Below are 26,045 nucleotides of genomic sequence, written 5' to 3' on the forward strand. Positions count from 1 at the left end.
GTGTTCTGCTATTTTGCCCTTCTGCCTCAAGTTTCATGTAGGTGTAGGTTCAGAGAGGGTATTCCTCGCAACTTGGTTGTAACAAGTGGTCATTTGAGCTACTGTTGCATTTGTATCATTCCAAACCTGTCTGGCTATTCTCCTCTGACCTCTCAGGTCAACCAAAAAAATTAAATATTAATCTATACTTCTGCCTCTCTCTGGATATTATGTTCTCTGTAACCCAAGAGTTGGCAGTGCATAAAAATCCCAGTAGATCAGCAGTTTTTGAAATACTCTGACCAATGGATTGAGTTGTTGCCATGTGATTGGCTGATTGTTTACTTGTGGTAACTAACACTTAGACATGTTCACCTAATAAAGTGGCCGGTAAGTGTTTATCAGTAGTTTATTTCCCTAAACTCTGCCTGGCACCCATTTTCAAACATAAGATGCAATACTTTGTTCCTTCTCCACACACAGAAGCCAATTACATGGCTCTTATTAATGTAGTCGTCCCATTTGAACACAGTTAATCATGCATGGAGTGGCAGGAGGATAGAGATTATGCAGCATGAGCATACATATCTTGTAACATGTCATGGGGATAGTTATTTCAATAATGGAGGAAAAGTTACATGGAAGTTATAAGGGTAGAGAGGACTACAACAAATAGACTGAGAACAGTTTCTTCCCCACAGCCGTCAGAGCCATTACTCTCTGCCGCCCCCCCCCTCCCACACATATCATAACCTCGCAGTCACACATACATATCCCCCACCCCCACACAGCCATATTGTTCTGCACTTTGCACTGTCACATTATCTGTACTTTGTCATAATTGGACCTGCTGCTACTTCTTTGGTGTGGTTGAGTGCCTTTAGTTCCTTTAGTTAATTTAGTTGTATATATTGTTATTATTATTATTGTGTGTTTGCTTATTTATACTGTATATATTTGACCTTTTGCACGGGAGCTGCAATGGAAATTTTGTTGAATTCTGTTCAATGACAATAAATGCTATCTATCTATCTATCTAGAGTTAACTTACAAACTGGTTGTCCTGGCGGTGGTTAAGTAAAAATGTCAGGTTTTTTTTGTTTTTTATCTTTTTGTGTCAGCATGTCATCTTTCATAGAAATCCATGGAGATCATACAATTGATGTATTAATCTTGCAAAGTCACTAAATACTGTATATAAATTTAAAACGCTCTTGGAAGTGCGCTTACATGTGGCCATGCAGTGGACATGTTTGTATGCAGCATTCTGTCAGAATGTTGCTTTATGAAGCAAGGTGACAAGTGGAGGCAAGAACACATTCAGGGCATTGAGCTCACACACACATGCAGCTTCAGGGTACAGTGGAGAGAGAAGCATATTAAATCAGGCTCACATCAAGTGTAACCCTCCCTCAAACACCCATCACATGCTTACAAACATTCCAGGGGAAACACAGACACAGTCTCAGAACAGGGTGGTCTAACGAGCCTCTGGTGATTCAGGACAGATTCGGGACACTTTGGCTTCATTAGTCAGAACAAAGTAGGCCAGATACCTTTAGAACTTAACTCTTCTGTTCCCGGGCTGCCTCCTTCCTACTTAGTATCACTAACTCTTTTATCCTCTTCTTCCCTTTCTTCTCTTGACCTCCCACTTATTTCTCCTCTGTCTCCCCTCATCTGTTTGATTTTTTTCCCTTCTTTTTCAAAGTCTGGTCTTATCTTTTGGAGACATTCGACCATCTGTAGCAGTCCTGTCCCTCTCTTTGGTCCCCACCATCTTCACCCCCCTCTGATAAATCTCCCTCTCTCTTCAACCTCTTTCTCTCTTTCGGTCTGTGAGATGCCCCAGTGTGGACGCACCCACATGCTGTGAGTTTGATCTGATACAATTTGCTGCAACATTAATGAAACCATATATGAATATTGATAAGCTATTCTTTTGCAATCTGCACATTCCGGATGGCCTTGAGGCCAACTAGGGAGACTCACACCAAATAGTAATAGATAGAATATTAAACTGACAAACATTGCTAATGAATATTCAGTGACGACATAAAATCTGAAATTGACATGGATTCTCATGTCTTCCCCCCTATGAGTGAGATAATTCTCTGCACTTGCACGGTTGCACATACTTTGGGCTGTGGCATGTCCAAAAGGGAGTTTTCTGCTTGCACAATCTTTTTAGTCAAACAGACATGGACAAGCCTTTGCATCATGATCCTTTTGTCTGTGACACTGTGTTAAGATGATTATCTGTGTTAGAAAGAGAAACATTCCGCAAAGCTTCTTCATTCTCATTCAAGATTTTTAAATCGTATATTTACAATATATTCTTGGTTCGTTTGGTTGTGTACGTTGTTCTTATAAAAATTAAGATGATCGGTGTAACAAAGTTATGTTTTTTTTTTCATCCCTTTAACTGTCAACCTCAAAATGCTTGGGTCCAGGAGGACACTGCTGTCAGTTAAGGGTTAAGTACAGGACAGTTAAGGGTTTTAAATCGCTGTAACAGGAAGCTAGACTTTTTCTTTTTACTGTTTGGTTATTTTTCAGTTTTTGTCATTTTGTATCTGAGTTTTTTGAGTAGGAAAGCGAGGGTGATGTTTTGTACTTATCTTGGGAATGTTTTGTCAAACTGGTAAAGGCACAAATGGCCTGGTGTCAACTTCAATAGACTACAGAAAACAACACATTTTTGTGAAATTGCTGCTTTAAGCTTTTTTTTGCTGTCAAATACATCAAATGTATTTGAAAATGTTGACAACCTTTTAAGAAACAATGGTCTGCTTTCTCAAGGGAATATTCCCATGGATTGATTATTACTGTTAGTAATGTGAACCACATTGTATATATTATTATTATTAAGTTTATTTGATAGGGACAGTCACACATCGACAGACAAACTGAGCAAAACAAAAGTCCCATGTTTGCTTCATAGTGCAATAGCAACAGCTAATTCGCAGCTCTTGTCCCTAGATGGGCTTTTAAGCAGTATAATATACAATGCTAAATCTAAATTCCAAATTTTTTGGCTTTATTAAAGATAAGGAAGTCCCTGTTTAATAGCATCTATGTTCTCACACTCTTGGTGTGTCACTGACTCTGCTTCTTAAAATATATAACTTATTACTAATCATAGCAGCAAGACAAGAAACAAATTATCTAAATTTGCTTAGATAATTTACTTAAACAAATTATCTAATTTGTTTAATTAATCCTAATTAAGATTAGGATTTAAGAAATCCTAATCTGTTAAAATATGCATCAGCAGGTCAAACTTTTTCCAGAACCATATACCGGTATCTAAAATTGGTCCCAAATCTCTGACTGATCACTCTTTCGATCAAGGTATGCTGTTCTTCTTTATTAACCCTGAAACAGCTTAGGTATTCTGAGATTAATGCTCTATGAATGAACTCCACTGACTGAATTTACAGTCCAGCGATTAAATAGCATGCATGACCTGACAGTTTGGTATGTTTGTTTTCTACTACTGTACTACATCCCTTAATAAATTATATGGAGCATTTATTTTTTTTTACAAATATTCTCCCAGTTTACAACATAATCAGACACATGAGCTCTGTGAGTACCCCCTCTGGGTGTTTGACTGTGCAAGGTTATACTAAAAACTTAACAGACATAACAAAGTACAACTAGAATCTACTTGACTACAAAGAATAAAGGAAACCATGCTGAATATGTACAGAGAAAGAAAATGACTTTTAGTGAATAGATCAGGAGCAATCTGTGACAATGGCTTGGCATGGAGAAAGGCATAAATCAGAAGGGAGCAAGGGAAGCAGTTTTTTAAAATAAAACATGAAGGCAGACAAATCTAAGTGCAGGAAGCAGAGAAACAAAGCAAAACATAAATAAGCAAGATTTAACAAGCATTGAATGACATTAACCCAAAAACTCTGTCCAAATTCACTTGCCATACAATGAACAACATACCTCATTTCCAGTGTCATTCCATGCAATTTATCAAAACTTAGTTTAAGAGAACGTGATTTAATTCAAAGATGGCATATGATTCTGTATAATTCAGTGCAGTGCTGTGAGTTTCTAAGAACTTGCAGAATAAGCTTGAGTTAATAAGACATTTACACCGCAAGAGTAAATAATCAGATAAAAGATAAAGGCTCTAAAATAGCCGTCACTGTTTGACATTGAAAGTAAATCTTCTCTCCAATGTGCTTATGGCTATCTTTGTTACTGCAGCTCAACAGGCTCTTTTTGCAAACAGGAGATTTATTTTCTAACAACAAATAAAGATTTCTTAAACCAGATTCAGATCTGGCCTCAAACTAGTCCTTCTTTCCCTCTCTTGATTTGCAGTTTATCTTTAATAATGCTTTATCATGTTAGCGCACAAATAACACTTGCTCAGAAGATTCAAGAGAAAGCAGTTTTGTTACTGATGTACAATAGCAAAGAGTGCAGGAGGAGAAAATTTAATCACCACTTTTTTTATTATTAATTATTCTCGAATCCTTCCACTGCTACGTTTTAATAGAGATCAGGAAAGGAATACATTAGATCTAGTTTGCAGGGAAAGTATGATGTAATGAATTTCCAGCACTGTCTCAATGCATTCCTAGTGATATATAGATACAGATTTTTTTCTGCTCATATAAACTGCTAAAGATATTAAATCGTATATATACTTTGTTCTAGACTCTCTCGTATATTTTAGGGAGTTATTTCAGATTTAAAGATAAAATAATGTTTTTGTTTGTTCTTAAATTTACCCACCAAACACATTTAATCACTATAGTCCAATCTTTTTATGCAAGAACACTGGTGATTATCAGTGAGTCTACATCATCATGTATTTATTTACTGTATTTTCTGGAGTTTTAAACCATTAAAAAACCTGCTTGACTCAGTGTACAGGTGTTTGTAACACACTCTCTATAAAAGGAGCTGTTGGCCTCCTTACAAACTTGAATCTTGTCTTGATGTGATATTGTGGCTAATTATGACACCAATAAAAAAGCTGGTTATTTTGGATGAATAATAATTTCTTAAACATTTAAACGTATTTTGAAATAGCTCCTCTTGTTTTGTTTGGATTTATGTAGGTTTGAATGAAGCTTTTCATCCCAGTGGGTGTGGTCTTTGGCCACTCCAACTAGTTACTTAGATGTAGCCTTTTTATTTATCAGTTGATGGGCTTAAAATGGGACAATGAACAATCAATGTCAACATCAATGTTGAATGTAGGCTAATGATCTCTGTGGCTTTTATGTGGGGAAAGAACCAATTATTCTGCACAAAAATAGATAATTAAAACATAATTAGAGCAAAATAACTTTTGCAAACTCATTTTCTTTGTCCAACCCCATTTGGAAAACGTGCCTCATTTGAGGAAAAAACAAAAGGCTTTCTGAATTTTTTCCAGAAGCTTTGCAAGACCATCTGTGCTCAACCTATGCTAGTGGAGATCCTATAATCACAAGTCATGCTTAAAATTATGCGAACAGAGTCTTCTGTTCTTTGTATTCCTTTTTTTTCTGGTAACATTTTTTGTAACAGTCAAATGTGAGGATCTATTTTCATTATGCATGCTTATTTAACTGTAAGGTGCTCCAATATACCTGGTGAGTAGTGCACAAATTCATTTATGTACACCATAAAATAAGATAATGTAACAGAAACGCTCTATTTAGACATTTGAAATGAGGAATAAGTTGAGATATTAGTTCAAAATACCAACATGCAGGTTCTCTGAATGTTATGTTTTATGAGAGGTTTCACTCGATTGAATATGTTATTTAAGGGGCACACTGTCTTAACAGAGTATCACTTTATATACGGATCTTTGGAGATATGACTACAAGCCATGTGTACCTGGACCAAAGAAGTGGCCTCTTTGTAAACTTTTGACATTGTCCCTTATGTTAATTGTCTGTAAAAATAGTCACTTGCCTGGAGTTAACTGACCAAATGAGGGTTGTTTATTTTTGTAAATGAACACCCATGCTGTTTTGCACAAGCCCACACTGTCAGCTCAGAGGACAGACGCACTTAGCTGTGACAAACAGGTACTTGGTAATTTTATGACCTGAGGTGCTGATGCAGCAGAGGAACAGTGGGGGCGTAGATGTGAAATGGGTCGAATTAGGACAAATTAATTGGAGTTGCATTCAGAGTTGGTAACTGCCATTGCTGATCAGATCAGCTAATCTTCTTCAAAGTAGTATGTCCCTTGTAATCACACACTTGCAGATACATAATGAAGAACATAATGTCAGACAGTTTTACCTAAGAAGAGCATCCTGTTCTTTCCAGCAAGGTCCAGTAAGCACCAAAGTACAGTTCTGCAGTGAAAATAAGCTTTCTTTATTCAGTATGTTAATGTTAATTTTAATTTTCTAGTTCTGAAAACTTAAAGTTGTCTTACTTGTGTTACTTTGAAATATTGTAAAACAAAATAATGCACATGAAGCAACATATTTTTGCCAAAGTGACTAAAAAGAAAAAAAGTAATGTCCCCTGCGATAAGAAATATTTTCACAACGGCTGGTGTCCCGTAGTGTTAAATATGTGGAGGAAATCTATCATTAGAAACATCTCTGTCTACTCTGCCTTCTCTTTCTGTCCTAGTGAGTGGATTGTGGGTGCAGCGGGGCACTCAGTTGTTTTTAATGTGACGACACAGGTGGCAGCTGCAGCACTACCATTGGGCCGAGCAGACATCTGATGGAAAAATTTACCCAGTGCTTTTTTTCTTCCTGGAAAGCTCCACTCTTCCTCTGTGTTTTCTTCATGCATCGTTTTTCAATCTCTTCTTCTCCCTTACTCCCACCTTTCACATCTCCTGTAGTGTGTCAGCCCACCTGGGCTGTCACACAGAACAAGATGAGAAATGGGAAAGCAGCTCATCAGCTGCACCAACTGACAGGAAAGTAGGGGTGTGTGATTGCGTGTGTTTGCGTAGGTGAAAGTGTATCTATATTTATCAGGCTTGCATGTGAAGAAGTAATAATTGATATTTAAAGTCAATGCATAGCAGTATATTTTGTATGAACATAAGTACATGCAGCATAACTGAACTGTTTGGTTTCAGACTATTTGGAATCTTTAATAAAAGAACTAAACCTATGACAAACACTTTGATTCAGGAATGTAAGTAACCAAATTACTGACAAGATGTTGTCCACTTGCTGTAGACACCTATTTAGAGCAGTGACATCAATGCTTTGCAAAAATCATGTGTGAAATGTACATGTTTTCAAAAGTGCATTTTATTTAATTTTTACAACTTTTATTTGCTTTTAGTGTTACTTGACAGTAAGACCCTGCATTATTTTAGCACTGGACAGCATGTAAACATGGTTATGTGGAAATCTTGGCTCAGAGTTAATACGCTCACCAACATGTCACTGAAGCTTCAACATTTTCCAGCCTGCTTGTATTTCCTGCCCACATACTGACTTTGTGGCCTTGGCATTTCGGATGGCAGATAGCTTATTTTCATTCCCACAAAAGTTTAGGATGAAGACACTTAAATCACTAAGGTTTTTCACCCTCCCTTATCCACCTTATTCCCATTACCAATCATGGTTTGCATAAATTGGGTTCACAACTTCCAGACCAGCTTTACTACCTACCTTTCCTTTAAAAGGCGTGGAACATAGTGTGGTTGTTGGTGTCAGACAGTGTTTATCTACTGGGGTTTTCATACAACAGCATTTCTTGGGTTGACAGAACCAGCAAAGAGAAATTATCTCACATGCATGATTGTGTAGGCAAAAATACGGTTTTGGTATTGGTGAAGAATGGGCAGACTCTTTTGAGGTTATAGATTGACAATAGTGGGTCATATAACCATTCATTTCAACCAAACTATCTGGGTTACCGTTTCTGAACCTACAGCATCTTAAGTCTTGAATCAGATGCAGAACTCCAGACCAGAGACCATCCTGTCAACCGAGAACAGGAAACTGAGGCTACGATTCACACAGATTCACCAAAACTGGACAATGACAGACTGGATAAACTTTGCCTGGATTGATAAACCTCAATTTTATCTCCAACTTTCAGGGTCAGAACTTTGTAAAAACAGCATGGGGACATACAGTAGATCAATCCTGGCATATATCAAGGGTTCAGGCTGCTTCTGCAAGTACCAGCTGAGCATTGTTTAAACACCACAGTCTACCTCAGTATTATTGCTGACCATGTTCATTCCTTTACAACCACAATGTACTGTGTTTTTTAACACAATGATGTGATGACTGTACTCCACTGCCCTCCATCAACTCCACATCTCTATCTGGAAGAGTCTACATGTACTGCGCCTGAGTGATTCTGTCATGTAATTATGGACCAAAATGTCTGAGGAAGATTTCTGACATCCTACTGAATCTATGCCATGAACAATAATGGTAGTTTTGATGGGAAAAGGTGGTCCAATCCATAAATAGCAAGGCTAATACAATTGCTGTTGAGTTTATGTGGATGTACCTGATGTAGCATTTGGTGAGAATTTTGGTGTATTCAGCTTTTTCTTTCCAAAAACCTGGAGGTTAGCAGCTTGTTTGTAATTGTTTAAAAACACTATAAAACCAGGAACAGTACAGGTACAGCCATATTTTGTATTAAAGCTTTTAAAACTTGTTCGCTGACAGTTTTAGATTTTATGACAGATTAATTTGTACCAGTCAAAACCCAATATGTTTTAAATATTCCTGGTATCACTGTGACTGGTGCTTTTGTTGTTGTTTTTTTCCTAGTTGTAATTTGAAACTTTCAGTTTCAGTTTTGACTCTTCCTAGAGTTATGTTGCACACTGCACGTAGCACATAACTCAACAGACTGGTGGTGAATGTACACATCCATGTAAAAAAGGTTTGCACTCACACATAAGCATCAGAGAATCTACAGTTTCTGAGTTTTCCCACATGATGTATCAGCCTGACAGCCTGTACCGCACTGTCATAACTTCATTCTTCATTGTTTTCCCTGCTGTCAGTCCATGAATCTATCTTGTCAAACTGTCAAGCCTTTATACTTTATTGCTGTCTTTGCAGTGACGTGCGGTCAGGGGAGGCAGGTGAGGCAGTGCCTCACCAGCCATCATGGAAAGAAAGAAAATATATAATCATAAAGTAATTTAAATTGTTATATTCATCCGGTGGTTTGTACTAAAAAATATTTATTTTTCATGTAGCTTCACCAATTTCGATTTTTATTTGTTCAAAATCGCTGAATTTTCTTATTTTCCCATTCAAATGCTTGGAAGCGATGCCGGTGAGGCAGCAGCGAGCTCTGCCTCACCTTGGATTGCGCAACCCCTGGCTCTGCGCTGGCTGCTAAGCGGAGAGAGCATGTTGCTGTACGGCGTCAATAAAATGGTTTAAACAAATTTAATATGTGAACTTATTTCCAATAATTTAGCTTATGTATATAATGTACAGTGCTTTTTGTCACCAACTGTGTTTGTGTAACGTGTTTCGTGTAATGAGCGATTATAAACGGCAGAGAACAGGTTCGAGGTGAGGCAGGCAGTTCTCTTGCCTCATGGCAGGGGGCGCTCAAGATCCCAGACGTTCGTCTTGTTCACTCCTCAACTGCCGAGTAAGTGACAGCGAGCTAGGCTAAACGATTCGGGAAGCAAGTCAAGTGCAGCAATAGATTATAATAGAGATAGTGATTTTTTTCCTCTCGCTTATCCCGACTTTCGACATGGATGACTACATTACAACACTAAAAAGGTTTTCTCAAATGGACTTTCAATCGAAGCAGGTAAGACAGTAATAACATTTATTTTGTTTTGTTTTTTAAGGAAATGTGTGTTTTGTGAGCTACAGTTTGTATGTGTAAGAATGCAGAAGTGAAACAACCTGTAAACTGCTGTCAATCTATGCATCTATTTGCAAATCTGATTCTGATGACGTCAGTGCCTCACCAGCTATGAACCTCACCGCACGTCACTGTTTATATGCATTCATCAGATGCAAAATGTTGTATACAATGACACTGATTTTTAAAGAAACTTTATTATTAAGTTATAGCAGAAACAAAATCCTCAATGTCATACAGCTGACTGTTCAGACCTCTACGTAGTGAACCCGTCTCCTATGTACTGTCAGGGTCTGCATTTTGTTTCCGTTTTATTTTCCGTTTTTTTTGGTTTGAGTTTTTTTTTCCTGCCGTTGGGACTGGCATTCCTCATGACATCCACCAGAGGTCGCCAACAGACAGAGCCCCTGGAAGGCTGCTGAGTTCAACCCGTTTACACACCTGCAGCTTGTTTTGGAGGGCGTGGATTATGGATTTAAGCAGCAGCTCCTCTCCGTCTCATCGCCTGAGTGTTTGCTTACTTCGGTAACAACTCGTTCCAGAACTAGGCTCTCTGTGATCTGTTCCGCTCTAACCCTTTGTTGTCTTCCTCGTCAGATATCCTGCTGTTCTCTCGCGGTTCTGGCGAAGAGCAGTCCTCCCCGAGTTCAGTGTGCGCCTGTGCTCCCCTCGTTGTGGATTCCCTACCTCCTGTGTCCTCCCTCGACGCTGTCGGTGCTACCGGTCAGAAGCCACCCCTCGTGTGTCCACCCTTTCCTCTCGTCGATCCCTCTCTGGTGGAACCCCCCTCATTCCAAGTAAGACAGACTCTGGAATATTCCCGAAGGATTTTCTCCTCACTGCTCTGACCCTGCTTCTCCTGTTGGTAGCAAGACGACCCGGTCATCAGCACCAGGAGTCGCGTCCTGACCCCTCCCCTGACTTCAATAAACTGATTATTGTGCACTTAATCGTTCTCTCTGATTGTGTTCTTGCATGTGGGTTCGTAAAGTAAAACTCAACATGACATGTACGTCCAACGTAAAGCCATTGATTGATGTGATTAGGAATATAAATTGAAATATAAGTTGCAGAGCCAGTATTCTAACATTATGCAATGTACTCAGCATTGCAACCACTTTATAAAATGTTTGCAGAGTTTTGGAGACATTCAAATAATTTTTGCCATAAGTCTATTGCAGATATACTGAACATACTTAGCTGGAAGACACTCACTTATTTAATAGGATGGTTTGCAGAGTGACACTCTACTCTCTGAATAAAATAGCATGTTTACATTTTTTCCCCTGTTGTTTGACATGGTGCCAATTCAAAGCACGTCTATGACCATACCAGGGGAATAGAATGAGCTGCATCCAGTTGTCAAAGTTGAAGAATTTAGAGACCTTCCTAGGAAGCATAGTCAAATAATTGGTATTTACTACCAAAGAATTTAAGAAATTTAAGATTCTTTGTGAAGCTTTGGGTTTTAAAGAAGAACAATACCACAGTTACAGCCCTGTTGCCTTAGGTGGGGCTGGTAGAAAACAGCTCCTACAGTTTTACCCTTATTAAGGTGAAATAACCTCAGGCGTCCTGCCAGGTCTCAAGTAGATCAAAGAAATGTCAAACCATGGAAATGGAAAGAGTCCAGCACACTGTGTGGCTTTTCTTATCTGCTGAAAATAATATTTTTTTACACTGCACAACTCAAGAACATGGCTCTCTAGTTTTATGTAAGCGAATATTATTTATCAATAGTTCAATCCGAACGTATATAAAAATATAATTAAATGATGCAGTACAGTATTGTGGAGATTTACATTGACCATCAATGACAGGAATGGATTAGGCTTTAAAAACAAGGTGCGGCTAGATCACAGCTTTGTGATAATTAAACAACTACAGTAAGTGCCATGTTGAAACATAAAGGGCAGCCAGGGGCAACAATCAATCCAGAAACTGAGTGACTGAAGTACACAGAAAAGGGGTTTGTTTCAGTAGATATGGAGCTAAAATTGATGCAGTCCAGTTAAAACAACCTTATATTCATTAACCAAATAGCTGTCATTATAGCAGTCAAACTCTTCTTTACATTTGCTGACTAGATTTTTGAATGTTTGAGCTGTTAATTTGATAATTTATCGTGATGATGAGCTCCATGTCCTTAAAGTTAGAAGGCCTCTTTGCCATCACTCATTTGCCATCATTTGGCTCCTTCCACAAATTCTCAATCAGATTCGAGTCAGTACACTTGCTGGGCCGCTCCAAAATGTTATTATGTCCAGTCAGAAGAAACGTGTTGTTAAAATTAAAATGTACTTTAAGCCTAAATCAGCCAAAGGTTTGAATAATGTCTGGACTGTAGCTTCTTTTTCTGTGTTGGATTCCTTGTGGACAGAAATTGATGTCAGATTCTTCTCTGTCCACCTTGTAGCTGTCACAGCTTATACTGATGCTAACGTTCACACTTTCTGTCTCCCTACTTTTTTCTCTTCATCCCGGTCTCCAGCTTTCTAATTATCTCTTTCTTTCATCTTGTGTAACTTTGGTTCTCCGCTGTCACCTTTTACTCTCACTTCGCTCTGCAGTTCCCATCATCTGTCGAGCTATCCGCTTCTTCTTTGTTGTTTTACCTCCATGTCATCCCCTCACCTTTATTCTTTGACCTGCTCTTCTCTCCTTATTATGTTATTTGCTTTTGTCTTGATCTCATATTCCTCTTCCTATCATTTCTCCATCTACTTATGTCCTTTTTTGTGTTCTTTACCTCCTATCCTTACTTCCTTCTTTCTGTTCATTTCTGATCTGTCACCTGTTCACATATTTTACCTTTTCTACCCCACCTGCTTAAGATTTTGAATGTTATTTCTTTAGTCTCTGGTTGACAAAGGCGTTTTTTTCCCCAACGATTAGGCTCTTACACAATGAGTCACAAGGCTTTTTGGAGATGGTGGTTGATGAGCTTTGCCAAACTCTCAACATCCCTGCCCAACAGAGCTGCTCAAGAAACCTCATTGGGCCTCGTGACCACAGCATGGCACAGACTTTGATACTGGCCAGTCTGCGTTTTTCATTGTGGGTGGAAGTTTAAAACCCTGGGGCAGCGCACTACTCAACTCCTCCAATCATAAGAAGTGACTAAGAGCTGCTCGTCAGACCCTTATTCAGCAAACCTAAATGTTGGCTACGATCACATTTGAAGCTTTTACACAAAGCTGTATTTGGATGGCTCTGATGCTAGCAGAGATTCTGATGTTACTCATGCATTTTATCAGTGAAAAATATGATCTACTGTAGTTGCCAGGCAACATGTAATACTTTATAAACTGGATGGAGCACCAAGTTGGATATAGTTACTGTTAACAGAAAGTTCATGAAATTGGATATAAATACAAATCTGAGACTTAACTTATCTAATATTTTTAATGTATTTTCACTCCTTCTTAGTGTTAATATCATGTCGAGTTTGTAAAATTAAGTTGCACTAATTGTTGTTGGCTCCTCAAAATTTTCTTGTAGACATTCTGCAATCATTTGCATAATAAATATACAAAATTAGTTGTGCTGTCACCCAGCTCCTGGCGGAGGATTTTGTTCCATAGCAAAAAGAAATGTTATGACACAAATGAAAAATGTATATGGCATTTGAATGCACCAAATAGAAGCACATGGTTATTATGATGTACTAGATTGTGCAGTTCGAAGTATAACACGTTGGCATACCAGCTCATCTGTCAACAATGTACAGGAAATGACATCCAGCCTTCTGAGTGACAGTTTGCTGCTGTGTGGGCTGGATTGACTGTTGCTCTCATGTTTTCAATCTTTCTTCATTATTTTGGACTCAGCCCCACCCAAACTGTCATCAGCAAATGTTGGTGAGGGGCCTATCCATTGCCTCACCTATCTCCGCGCTTCCCCTGCCTTCTGTTTTTAATCTTTAGTTTACAGTAACATGTGCTCTGTCTTTTCTACATGAGAGTCAGTGTAGCTATCATGGTTAACTTATGCACTGCTGAATAAAAACAGGAGTTCACGTTCACTATAAAGTGAAATAAAGATGGTATTCTATGGTTTTATTGGACTGTGTTTACATTGGCATGGAAATAGCACAAAGTTTGGCCGAACGTAATTGGGACATTTTGGATGCATTTTGTGGAAAATCTGCTCATATGTCTATTGAAAAAAAAAAAGGAGAGGAGAAAAATGACTAGAGGTGATTGTGACAAACAATTATGTTAAAATATTCACTGTTTGTTGAAAGATGGTGTTAATGTTGATGCAAAAGTTTAAGGAGATTTTAGTGTTGAATAAAAAATGCAAATTAATGATTATATATCACTTTGTGTTTACTTCCAAACTAATGGCACCTCTTTTCTCTGAGGCAGTTGGCCACATTTAACAGAAGCCTTTTATTCCTGGATTTAGAGGATAATCCTGCCATATTTATGTTTATTAATGTCATTCAAAGGTGGGCCAGAAAGTGTCAGATTCTGGAAGACTAAAGCTGTTCTTGACAAGCAAGTAGGTTAAATATTTAGTCTGCTGAAAGCAGGTGATAATTCAGATGCAGGAGGAAAAAAAACAAACAAAAGAAACACAACCTGCTGCATTGCTGACTGTAGGGAAAGAGGGCAGGAATTTCAAAGAGCACATATTACATCCTTACTTCCAATGCAGCCAGCCTGATGTTTAGCTAGTCTATTCTGGATTATAGCTTTGGGATGTATTTGTATCCCTGACAACTCTCAGAATTGTATCATATCTGCTTCTGCTAGATGATCTGACGTGTGCACTTGCAGATTCTGTTAAAAACATATTTTTAAAAGCTTCTGCCAAAAATATTTTAACTCAAGTCGTTGTCTTTTATTCTCAAGCGAACTGGTAAAAAAAGACGAAAGAACGTTTTTTTTTGTTTTTTTTTAAATGATTTGCTGCTCTGTATTTAAAGTCTAGTTCTTCCATTATTTAAAAAAACTGATCTGTGAGTATCGGAAACATAAAAATGTAAAAATGTTGTGTACAGTCATTCTACTTATTTACTAACTCAGAGTATTACATGCTAACAATGGTTAAAAAATATAACAAAGTCAAAATTAAATGAGTGAAGTGAGGCAAGGATTCTGCTACAGGCTGTAAAGCAGAGATTCACTTCCTAAGCAGTTCATGTATTGATAAAGACCAGCAAGTTCAAAGTGAAGGCATTCCAGTGCCTTGAGACGGCAAACCCAGGCTTAGTTTAACCTTTTGTTTGATTGTATTTGGATGACTTATCCTGTTAACTGCCCTCAGAGACTCTTCGGAGCACAGCATGTCTGTGAAAAGTCAATTTTTCAACTCAGAATAAATCGTGGAAAATGCTAGTTAAAGCATTCTTGTATTCGATTGGAACTGAAATCTTGTTTCTCAGCTTTATGTATCACTTCATTTATTTTTTCACCTACATTGTAAATTTGCTGCAAGGTTTTATGCAGCAGGAAATGGTGGAGTAGAATATTTGATAAAAGTTTGATAATTTTTATCAATTTACCCCAAGTTGTTTGTTTGTTTATTTATTTGTTTATGTCCTTTGAGGACCACGGTGATCATTCAGAGGCTACATAGTTAGTTTTTCCCATAAATGCTGAATATTCACACAGGGATTAGTGAGATACTTTTCTAATATGAGGGTTTGTGGAGTAAGAAAGAACAATTTAAACTTTTTTATGCTTTAGTAAATAATATATTTAATTATTGCCAAATGAGAATTTAGCAGTATAGTACCTTGCAAAATCATTCATACGCCTTCTCTAGCTAGTTATGGAACAATATCCCAAGCTTTTACCATCACAAATAACACTGTTCCATCCAATGCAATAAAATATCATTTCTGCACTGTCCAACAGTGTAGAAATGCCCTCTAGTTTTCAAGCCAGCAAAGTGGTGGCAGCTTCATGCTGTGCAGACACTTTTTCTGAGAATTAATGGGCAGAAATTAAAGTTTCTATAAGTACATAGCTGGTCAAGAATTAAGACCAAAAGAAAGCTCTGACTAGCAGCAAAAAATTGTTTTTTAACCCTCCTGTGATCTTAGTGCGACGCTCAACAGGAGTGTCAAAAATGTCAAGGTCGGAGGGCCTGGAAGCGGAGGGGTTGTCCCGTCAGACCATCAATTTCGGAAGCTTTTACAAAAACCTTGTAAAATCGCACGCAGGGTCAGTGTGGCCCAACCAGACCGCGCACAGAGTAAAAGTCTAAAGACCATGGGAGGGTTAAAGTAGTGACTCCCTCAAGAGGACTTGATAGAAATGCATGCCACACTTTCCAGCTGTTTTTTTCTTTCTAAAAATCCTGGCTTTTTAATTCTTGTTCGAAGTTTTACGCAACTTTGCATTGTTCTATTCCCCCCAAAATACATCCATGTTTGTGGTTGTAATGCAACAAAATGTAAAAAAGTTCAAGCGATGTGACTACTTTCACAAAGCAGCTTTTTGGTGTTTCCCTCTTCCAAAGATCCACATTAGTTTTTAGATCTTATAATGTGTGTGGCATCAAAGAAGATAAATAATTAATACTGAAAAAGTGTAACTTCTCTAAACTCAGTGGGAAAGATTTACTTATTAAGCTTCATTTGTTTTGTAGAGGGGTTTAACTAGACTTGACGCAGCTTTTCGTTGCTTTATTTTTTCAAGTTATGTTGAGCTGAGATTTCTAGGAGTTGCAGCTCAATGTAAACATAGATCATTAATTTGTCTCTTATCTAAGACAAATTATGGCAATCATTATACAAGTGACATCTTTAAGGATCTGCTAATGCCAACTTGTCCATGGCCCCATTGCTTTATTCTTCACGACTCTATAAAAACGAACTCTAGAGGAGCCTCATCTGATTTACCTTGGTCTGGGTGTGTGTATGAGGGTGTAATTGTGTCAGGGTGTGTTTGTGTGTGTGGGTGTGTGTGTATTCCTAGGACCATGTGTGAGACCAAGGTACTCTCCAGAGTGTTTGCACACAAACACACACTGGCAGCCTGGTTGCCGCAGAGCGTGTACTTGAGAAAGGACACCTGAGTTTGTAAATCAGTCTTGTTCTCTTTTTTTCTCCACAGTTTGCTGTTCGCTCCAGTTTTAAAGTCATTTTTCTTTATCTTTGTGTTTAATCGCTTTCTCATCAATTCTCTCCTTTTTCACCTCCTGTATTTTTTATCTTGTCTTCCTTGGTTGTCTGTGCTTTTTGTATTTGCCTTTTTGTTCAACCTTAACTTGTTGTACCTGTGTACATTGCACCCACATGCACTCATATTTAACCACCGAGGTTTTATTTGATCCATCGAAGATGATTCATGGTGTCATTTTCAGATGGACTAGAAATCTCTCTTTGATACACAACATATGTTTCCTCAATCAGCACATAATGCAGTCTCTGGTAATTGTTTACTTCCAAGGTGCCTGCCAACTTTTATCTCACTATTTGAGCCTTACCTTCTGTTGTTTTCTCAGATGTCTATGGGTGGAAAAACAACTACATTTTTTTTTCCATAAGATTAGTGATTTAGCCCTAATTAAGCCGCCCCGCATACATTGTGCACAGCAGATATTCAACGCTGTAACAATTCCCCCATGTTTTCTTCACAACGCCCCATGTTGAAAATGTGTCTGGTGTGTTAATTCTCACTCCCCTTCATTAGATCGAGGAATGTGTGAGATGTGTTGTAGTGTTTATCCATCCATTAGAGTCCATTAGAAAGTAGGGATGCATTCCCCAAGCTCTTTAAGTAAGCTGTATGGACAACGACACTGTTTGATGTTTTGGCAGAGTGTTGCATGAAAGCGTATTGCAGCTCAGCTGCTAGAGTGCAGATTTCTAAGCTTCAGTTCACGTTTTTATTTATTTGAAGCTAATGAGTACGTCAATTAGCATTCCTTTATCCTGAAGGTGTGGTATAATGTATGTGACGGACATGCAGAACAGGTTCAAAGGACTTACCAAGGAGAGCCCTTTTTGAACTCCTTTTTAAAACAACCTACAGTAAAGAGTATTTATTCCAATAACACTAGGTGTTTTTAGACGGAAATATGCAGTTCTTTTCTCTTTTTCTTCTCATTTTAATCCAAGCATTAAAGGTGTTATAAAAAACACAATCAGACAATCGCTTCACAGTTTACTTTGTTAAACCCCACAAACTGAGGATCCATATCATGAACAAAGTGGTTCTGAAAGAGGTTGCCCTTGTTCCCATTTCTTTCATCTTGAAGATCATCCTTGAATGTGTTTACCTGATCTTGTTCTTCATACAGCAGCTTGAATAAGAGCTTAACCTATGCAGAATCCTTTCATATGTTGGAAGATAGAAATCGTACAACAGACCAAGATTTCTAGTCTGGTGTTGAGAGAAAATTTGCCTACTATCTACATTTCTGTAATTAACGTTACGTTATCTTTGTTGCGTTAAGTATTTTCTAATATTTCGTCTGTATTAATAAAGAGCAGACGAAATCAGTCCATTGCAGGGCAATGTACGTATACATATATATTTAAGTAATAAATATATATATACGTACATTGCCCTGCAATGGACTGACAGCCTGTCAGTCAAGGTGTACCCTCTCACTTGTTGATAGCCGGAGATGGGCACCAGCACCCCTCCCAACCCCAATGGGATAAGGGTGTAGGAAAATGAATGGATGGATGGATGTATATATACATATATTCCATACTTAAAAACATTTTTTAGGTATATTAATCCATCCAATCTGCAGAAGAAGATGAATTAAACCACTTGTACACTTAGAATACTATTCTTTTAGTCATGGAGTCTTTCCTCTCTGTGACCAAACAGTGGAGTCCCATCTGTGAACATTTCCTATAGAATTGGTGCAAAATGCAGCACCTAGTGCCGGGGTCTGCAACTCCAGTCCTCGAGTCCCACTGTCCTGCAACTTTTGGATTGATTTCTGCTCCAAAACATCTGACTGAAATAGCTGAATTACCTCCTTGGTATGTTACAAAGTTTTGCAGAGACCTGGTCATTAACCATTCATTTGATTTAGACTCCTGTCCTACTGGAAATAAGCTAGACTTTGTGCCAACAACAACAAACCAGTTCTTGTGTTTGTTTCACAAAGACTGTGTAGTTTTTAAATGCATCTCTGGCACACTATACTCCCACAGCACACACCCCACAAAATACCTTGGGGGACATAATTGTAAGAGTTGTCTATACATGTGGATGGAAAATCAAGCTCTCATGATCCCCTCAGCAACTTCTTAGCAAGATTTGGTCTCCTCTTCCAAAGCCAGAATGAAGAGCCACATCACTCCCTCTGAACATACTAACCTAGTTATATTATTTTCTGTTTAGATCTTATTTTTAACTTAGGAAAAATGGAAAAGGTCAGAAGGTTTCTTTAACCTGAACTTAAAATGAAACACAGCTTCCCAGTAAACAGAAAACAAAACAAACAAAAACTACACACAGTGTTATGCAATCAGATTTGGTAAAGATAAGTTTGGTGGTGAACTTAGAGAAACTATTAGCTTGCATTTCTAATGGTCTTTGGCTGGTCACCTGAACATGTCATTTTGTAGATCCAACACTTTTGCCGCAAAATGTAATTTATATCAAAATCTCTACCAGTATTAGTGGTACTTTTACAAAATTTTGGAAAATATGGAACCAAAGCATCAGCATAACACTAGAAATGGAACTTCTTTAGATAATTTGGCCTGTTAAATAGAAGAAGTAACATTTTCTTCTGCCTAAAATGAAAGTATGATTACTTTATGATTGTTGTGGTCACTGGTTTCCAAGCAGCTCTCCTCTGTTTGCAGGTTAATAATAGCACATGTGCTGCTGGCAGTCTAAGCACTTCATGCTTTCGGTTAGCTCTGTGCTGGCTAATCACATTTCTGCTGACAGGTTCAACATGATTTTTCTTTTTACATTAATTTGTAAGCTGTGGTACGTAGAAACACAATGAAAGCACATAGGCATCATGCTGCCCCATGCACACCAGGAGCCTATATACATTACACAGACACATGCTCATGCATATGCACGGAGCACAGAGGGAAAAGACACACACACACAAACAGAGAACCATTGTGTTAGAAAATGTCAAATCCGCTCACTTTCCCTCGAGGTTCAGTGTCAGATGAGATTTTGTTTCTTTGCTGAACACTGCACAGTTGGTCCCGGCGTGATTTCAGCTGCAAGTGTGTGAGATTGAGAGCTACAGAGAAGAGGGGCAGTGATGAGATATGTTGCATAAGGGGGTGCAGTGGAGTGTGAAAGAGAACAGGTGGCTCCTTTTTCTGCCATCTAGCTTTATGTGCCATCTTCCCTATTGTGTCTCTGTGTGTGTGCGTGTATGTGTGTGATAAACAGTGAGAGCCCATTGCCTTGTGAGTTAGGATTTAAGCGTACCTTAATAACATATCTCCATAAATGTACTGCCTTGTTCTGCTTCTCTTTGAAGGTGTATGTTTACTCGTTACAGAGCAATGGTTAGTTTAGAGACAATTAGATGAGAAAACAGAGGTCCAAAGAGATGATTCTCCAAATGTCATCCAATTAACAACCTATCGTGAACACAGGACAGAACTTGCTCATGTTGCCTGTCTCTTCATTTTTTTCTGTCTGACTGTGTTTTGTTCTCAAATAATCCCTACTCTCCTGAGACAGACATGTTCGGTGACTAACATTTGAAAAATGGCAGGTTGTGTCACACACTCGCTGCCAAAAAGAGCAGAGTGAGTTGTTCTCAGTGAAGTCTCTCTGATATCTGTCTGTTTTCCTGTGTTTCTCCCTCAGATCAGCTTTCCAGGCCGGTGGTCAGGACTCGGCAACAGCAACATCAGCCTGGCTCCAAGGGAGCGAAGGCTGGTGCGGGGAGCGTCAGCGGCACAAGGAGGGGACCACTATAACCAACACCACCCTTACCACTGTCGGCCCACTGCTGCTGCAGAGCGCCATGCTGCCAGGGAGGAGCGCCACCAGCAGGGAGCTGGGAACGCTGCTGGTAATCTGGCTTCTGGCTCCTCTGACCCGTCCTCCGTCCAGACCTCACCCACCACACCAGCCCAGACCAGTACATATCAGCCCCCATGTTCCACCACAGCTTCACCTCCTTGCTCCAAGCAGCCTGAGGGGGTGTCCTCCTCCTCTGAGTCCTTAACACCAGGAGGAGGAGGAAGTGGAGCAAGTCAGTCCGGCGGGGTGAAGAGAGGAGGCGGGGATCACCATCCGCCAAGCCTAATCCCTCGTGCAGTCGGGGCCAGCGCTTCTTCGAGTCTCCACAGCCTCGCAAGCAGAGGGAGCTCCACACAAAACATCTCGTCATCAGACCGGGCCTCGCCAACACCTCCCACACCTTCGTCAGCTTCCTCCTCTTCCTCCTCCTCCGCGTTCACCGGCCGTTTAGGACAACCACCTCGCGGCCCTCTGTCTCTGCATAGCTATAGCCGGAAAAACGTCTTCCTCCAGCATTCCCTGCACACGGCCGAACTGCAAGCCCTCACACAGAGAGACAGTTGAGGATGCCAAAAAAAAAAACAACCAGCCATAAGCAGCCATATCATCAGCTTAAGTTATCATAAGGGTTAATAATTAGGAGAAAACATTGCTGCTGCTTCTGTTATCGTCGCGCCAAACTCACCCTTAAAAAAATAAATAAATAAAAATCCCCCCTCCCATTGCGCTTACAATCACTTTGCAATCCAGACCAGCCCTTGATTCACTTGTTTAGAAATTTGCTTGATTTTACACATGGGCACACACACACACATCAGGCAGTGAGATTGAAAAAAGGCACTCACCCGTCTATCAGCGCTCCCACGTTGTGTCATGCTGACAGTTCAGATGAGCTTACGCCCACAGACACACAAACTCCACACAAATACAGTCACCCACACTAAAACTCACACTTTGACACAAAGACATCGCCTGTGATATCTCTGCTTGGCCATCTGCACCAGCACGGCGGTAAAACTGAATGAAAAGACGAGGTGTCTGCATTGTTAAAGCTCAGTTCTTTATTTGACTGCCTGTAACAGTGAAGCCATTTGCTGCTGAAGAACATTTGGACCCAACTGTGATTTTTGCTCGTGACCATGTTTTTCTCAACCTGCCAAATCCCACATTGAATTAAATCCTCATTCCTCAGTGGTCCAGGTTAAGAGACTTCAGTCCTTGTAATACAGCATGCTTTTTAAAAATTTTTAAAAGAAGAAAAAATACAACCGAGCGTTTAATATGGCAGCAACTTAATTCTCATTACAACATAAAGTCTCAGTATGAACTTTCATGTCAGTGTTTTTAAAAGGGAATCAATCCAGTCAAAACTTCCATGACATTAATTAACCTGTTTGTATAGTCTTTTTTTGAGAGAAGAATTTTTCTTTCCATAAAATGACTTTTGTTCTTTGCTCAACATTTTTTAATTGCAGGAATACAAGGTTAAGCTGTAACATACATTATACTGGATGGAATAATGGGTCTCACAAAAATAATGAAGCTGAAATAAAATTACATTTTAAACTTAAACAAACCACAACCTATATAAGCTATTGTTATACTCCAGTTTGAATAAAACAAATTGTTTTGTCTGACAGATTTTTCACAGAAATTCTTCAGTGCTTGTAATAAAAACCTGCGCAGGTTATTGGCAGCTGATGTCTATGGGCGCTTCGTTGAATGACAGCAAACTGAATTGTACTGGATAATCACATTAAAGGGATAGCTTGGATTTTTTTTCTCTTAAAGTTATTTTCTTAACTTGCTGTACAGAGACACCATATCACAGTTAGTTTGTAGAAAAGTAAACAATGCAGTAGAAGGATACCTCCTACAGACGACATGAGGCCGAGAACAAAATGATGCTGTTTTTATCACACAGCTGCGACAGTGAGAACAGTTTGGCTTAACCATGCAGAGCCCTTAAATGCCCTCATTTGGGTTGAGGATCAGCTTTTAATTTAAGAGAAACCTCACAACTCAGCATTCCTGCCATGTTCAAAGACAAAGTGCCCCCGCCTTTGCCATCAGCAGGTCGTGACAATGTGAATTCCTGACATAAATTGAGCTAAAACCCAGATCTATGGCCATATTGTGAATATTTAATGGCAGCCTTTTTAAATTTTGATCAACTGACGAACAGCCTGTTTCTAATAATTAGTTTACTCTGACTTTTTTTTTACTCTTTTGCTCTTCTTTTTGAACTTAGAGCCTTGTAAAGATCAGCAGAAAATGTGAATAATTTAGATTCTGATCCCGAGTGTTCTGCATTGTATTTCACTGATAAAAACAATTTCAGTGTGAGCATTTTAAATAGTTAAAACTCAGCAAAAACAAGGAGTGCCCATTTACTGAGTAAATGTCAGTTATTCACCTATTTGGGAAGTTGTTTTCTTTTCTACAAACTTGCTGTGATATGACATCTTTCCACAACAGCTGAGGGAACTATCACTGATAACTTCACAGAATATCACTTCATAAATCCAAACTATCCCCTTATTGCTGAAAGAGAAATGTTTTTTTATAACTACTTGCGTAAGGGAGTCACTTAATTGGGTTCTGTATAAAGAAGGAACTACACGTAAAAAAGTTGTATATTTACTCAAAGACTTTACAAAGCTTTTACCCAGTTCTCTTGAGTTCTTCCTGTTTCAGTTTAATGATGATATCTCATTGTAACAAGACTACCATCTACATTTCTTTTGTCTATAAGGTCGTTTAAGCGACATGAACATTACTGCCAAAATTTGCTGACTCATCTTTTGGGACAAGGGACAAGGTGGTGTTTCAGAACGACTTATTTTTTTTGTTAACTGAACTGTATAACAATCTCCTTGGTTTACTACAACTGTTGTATGTTTTCTGTGAACTGACCAAATCCTGGAACTGGTCTTTCCCCCTTGGCTTTGAGGTAAATGGATCCTACAAAGTCAAGCAGGAGGTGGGAATTTGCACTTGTTCTTGGTGCGAGCGAGTAGTTCACCGCCGCTGGCATCTACAGACTGGTGAGATGTTGGAGCGGTTGTTGACCTTGTCTGTCTCTAAATAGCACCTGGCTTGGGGGAACCTGTGTAAATGTTGTGTGTGTGCTGTAATGCACACATCACGAGGGAAAAGGTCCTGGTAGTAGCGAAGAAACACCTGAAGCCCAGCGGCTCTGATCCTAGTGGTGGAGGCCGCAGTTCTGCTTGTGGTCTGTTTCGCTAAAACAACTCTCTGGCATCTTTTGATTGAAATGCCGTTGTTCCCTCCAGTTCCTCTCTCCTGCCATTTTTTAATGTGTATTGTGTTACCTCTGGACTCCAGCATTTCGCCAACAGTCTCCTTCCTTTCATCACCTCTCTTTCTGTTGGATCTTCTTCTATCCTCATCTCTTTTTCTCTCCTCTCTCCCCTGCTAAGTCCACTGATACAAACCTTATATTGTTGTATAATGCAGCATTATCTGGGTGCTGGTACACACAGCTGTGTTGATTTTAACACAGTTTTTCTAACTGAGAGTGAAATAACGACAAACGCAAGTAAAACATGAGCCAAACGTTAGATGCTTCATTAGTTTGCAGGCAATCCTTCCGTGTCACTGGCTGACCTCTTTAGTAATGCTTTTTTTACATCCCTCACTGCTGCATGTTATAAAGCTGTTGACACCATGTGAAATATTGTAAGAGTATTTAACTGCCCACACAGGTTTTATTTTTGCTCTTCGTTTGAATTGGCTGCACTCGTTTCAGCGGCACCGAAGAACACAGCGCAGAGGGAGGCAGCTGGTTGTTTCACAAGAGAAAGAGGCCACGTCTGACATTCGAGTTCAAATCTGGCCTTGAGGTCTTTTACAAAGTCATATTTTTTTATTTGTTTCTAAATTGAAATCATGAACTGATGGTGAGCTCTTACTGCTGGGAGTGGACAAACTTTTTGGACCTCAGTACATTATTTATTTTTTATCAAGATGTTGTACATTTAAAACACTACGTGTCTTGGGAGATTATTTTGTTGTTTTTTTGTTTATGCTTTTGCCTTATTTAAATGAATTGCCATAGGAACAGTTTTCTGAAAGTGGGATGGGACTTACAGGTAAGGTAGCAGGCATGACTGTAGTAAAGATTAAAAAGAAAATGATGATAATCATGTAAATGTTTTATGCTGTTATAAACTTTTAGTTTTCACTGTAATTATTTTTTTTAATTCCTGTAATAATTAGCTTGAAATGTATATTTGCGCATAAATTATTGATATGTTGACATTACTTTGATTTGTTTTGTGTTTAAAAGAATATATTATGATTCTTTAGTCTGTGTCTGTTAGTTGGGATTAGGGAAATTAAAACATGAAAGGAAATATATTTTTCACATTTTAAGTTTCAAATGCAGTCAAAGGTCTGACCGATAACCAAAGTGTTTCAGGCCTTAGTGATTAAACAGAAAACAAAGAAACTCCATGTTGTTTTTGTTGTTGTTGTTTGCATTATCTTTGCTTAAGTTTTATTTTAAATAGATAACTTTGCTGCTGTATTCCGTCTAAAATACAGGTAGGTATCTATTAAAGCTGCTTTTTTTAAGGACAGTTGGGGAAATTAGTATTAAACATGCTAAAAGGTTTAATCCTTAAATATATTTCTGATATGAGTGTTGATGTGGAAACACACCATATGTCTGTAGCGACTCACAAAGTCGACCCATGTATCGCTTACTGTGATTTACTCAACTGCAATCAAATCTTGAAGTTTCTTGGGACTTCTTCTACAGTGGTGTTAAAAGGAAAATCAAACCAATTTATTAGTCAAATACAACACAAGTAACCACAAAATACTTTGCTTTTAAATGAAGATATTTATTATTAAGGAATTTTTTAAAAATCAGACCTTAATAGCCCTTTGTGAAAATGTGATTAGGAGCAATCTAAATCCATGTGGATTGCTCCCTAAACCTGCAACAACTGCAGCCAAGCGTTTGCAATAACTTGCCATGAGTCTTTTAGAGAAGAAATTTTGGCACACTCATCTTTGCAGAATTGTAAGTACTCTTTACTTTCCCCGGATTTTCAATTGGTACCAGATGATTGACTGGGCCAGTCAGATGAAAAAAAATTCAGCTTTATCTTTTTTATTTCAAACCAATGAAGGCTTTGTTTGTGGGATCATGGTCTTGATCAAGGAATCTGCCTTTATGTTGTCTTTATATTCTTTAAAAAAAATTCCTTGCATGTTTTTCCATTACCTGTTCCATTTTGCTATATAAAGTTTGTCTCTACCACAAGGTAAAAAGAAATTTCC

General features: G+C 38.7%; 1 protein-coding gene across 2 annotated transcripts in view; it reads left to right on the plus strand.

Moving 5' to 3' along the window:
* Positions 1–25,618, plus strand: part of ccser1 (coiled-coil serine-rich protein 1) — a 146,366-nt gene extending 120,748 nt beyond the window's left edge. The window contains exon 11 of one of the 2 annotated variants that reach the window (XM_028033710.1): positions 20,574–25,618. In XM_028033710.1, the coding sequence (XP_027889511.1) occupies positions 20,574–21,296 (723 nt within the window). In that variant the 3' untranslated portion in view covers positions 21,297–25,618. The remainder of the gene's footprint in view (positions 1–20,573) is intronic. The other variant, XM_028033711.1, reaches the window with a different exon arrangement.
* Positions 25,619–26,045: the final 427 nt, after the last annotated feature.

Source organism: Xiphophorus couchianus, chromosome 12 (assembly GCF_001444195.1).
Source record: "Xiphophorus couchianus chromosome 12, X_couchianus-1.0, whole genome shotgun sequence".
Lineage (NCBI taxonomy): Eukaryota > Metazoa > Chordata > Actinopteri > Cyprinodontiformes > Poeciliidae > Xiphophorus > Xiphophorus couchianus.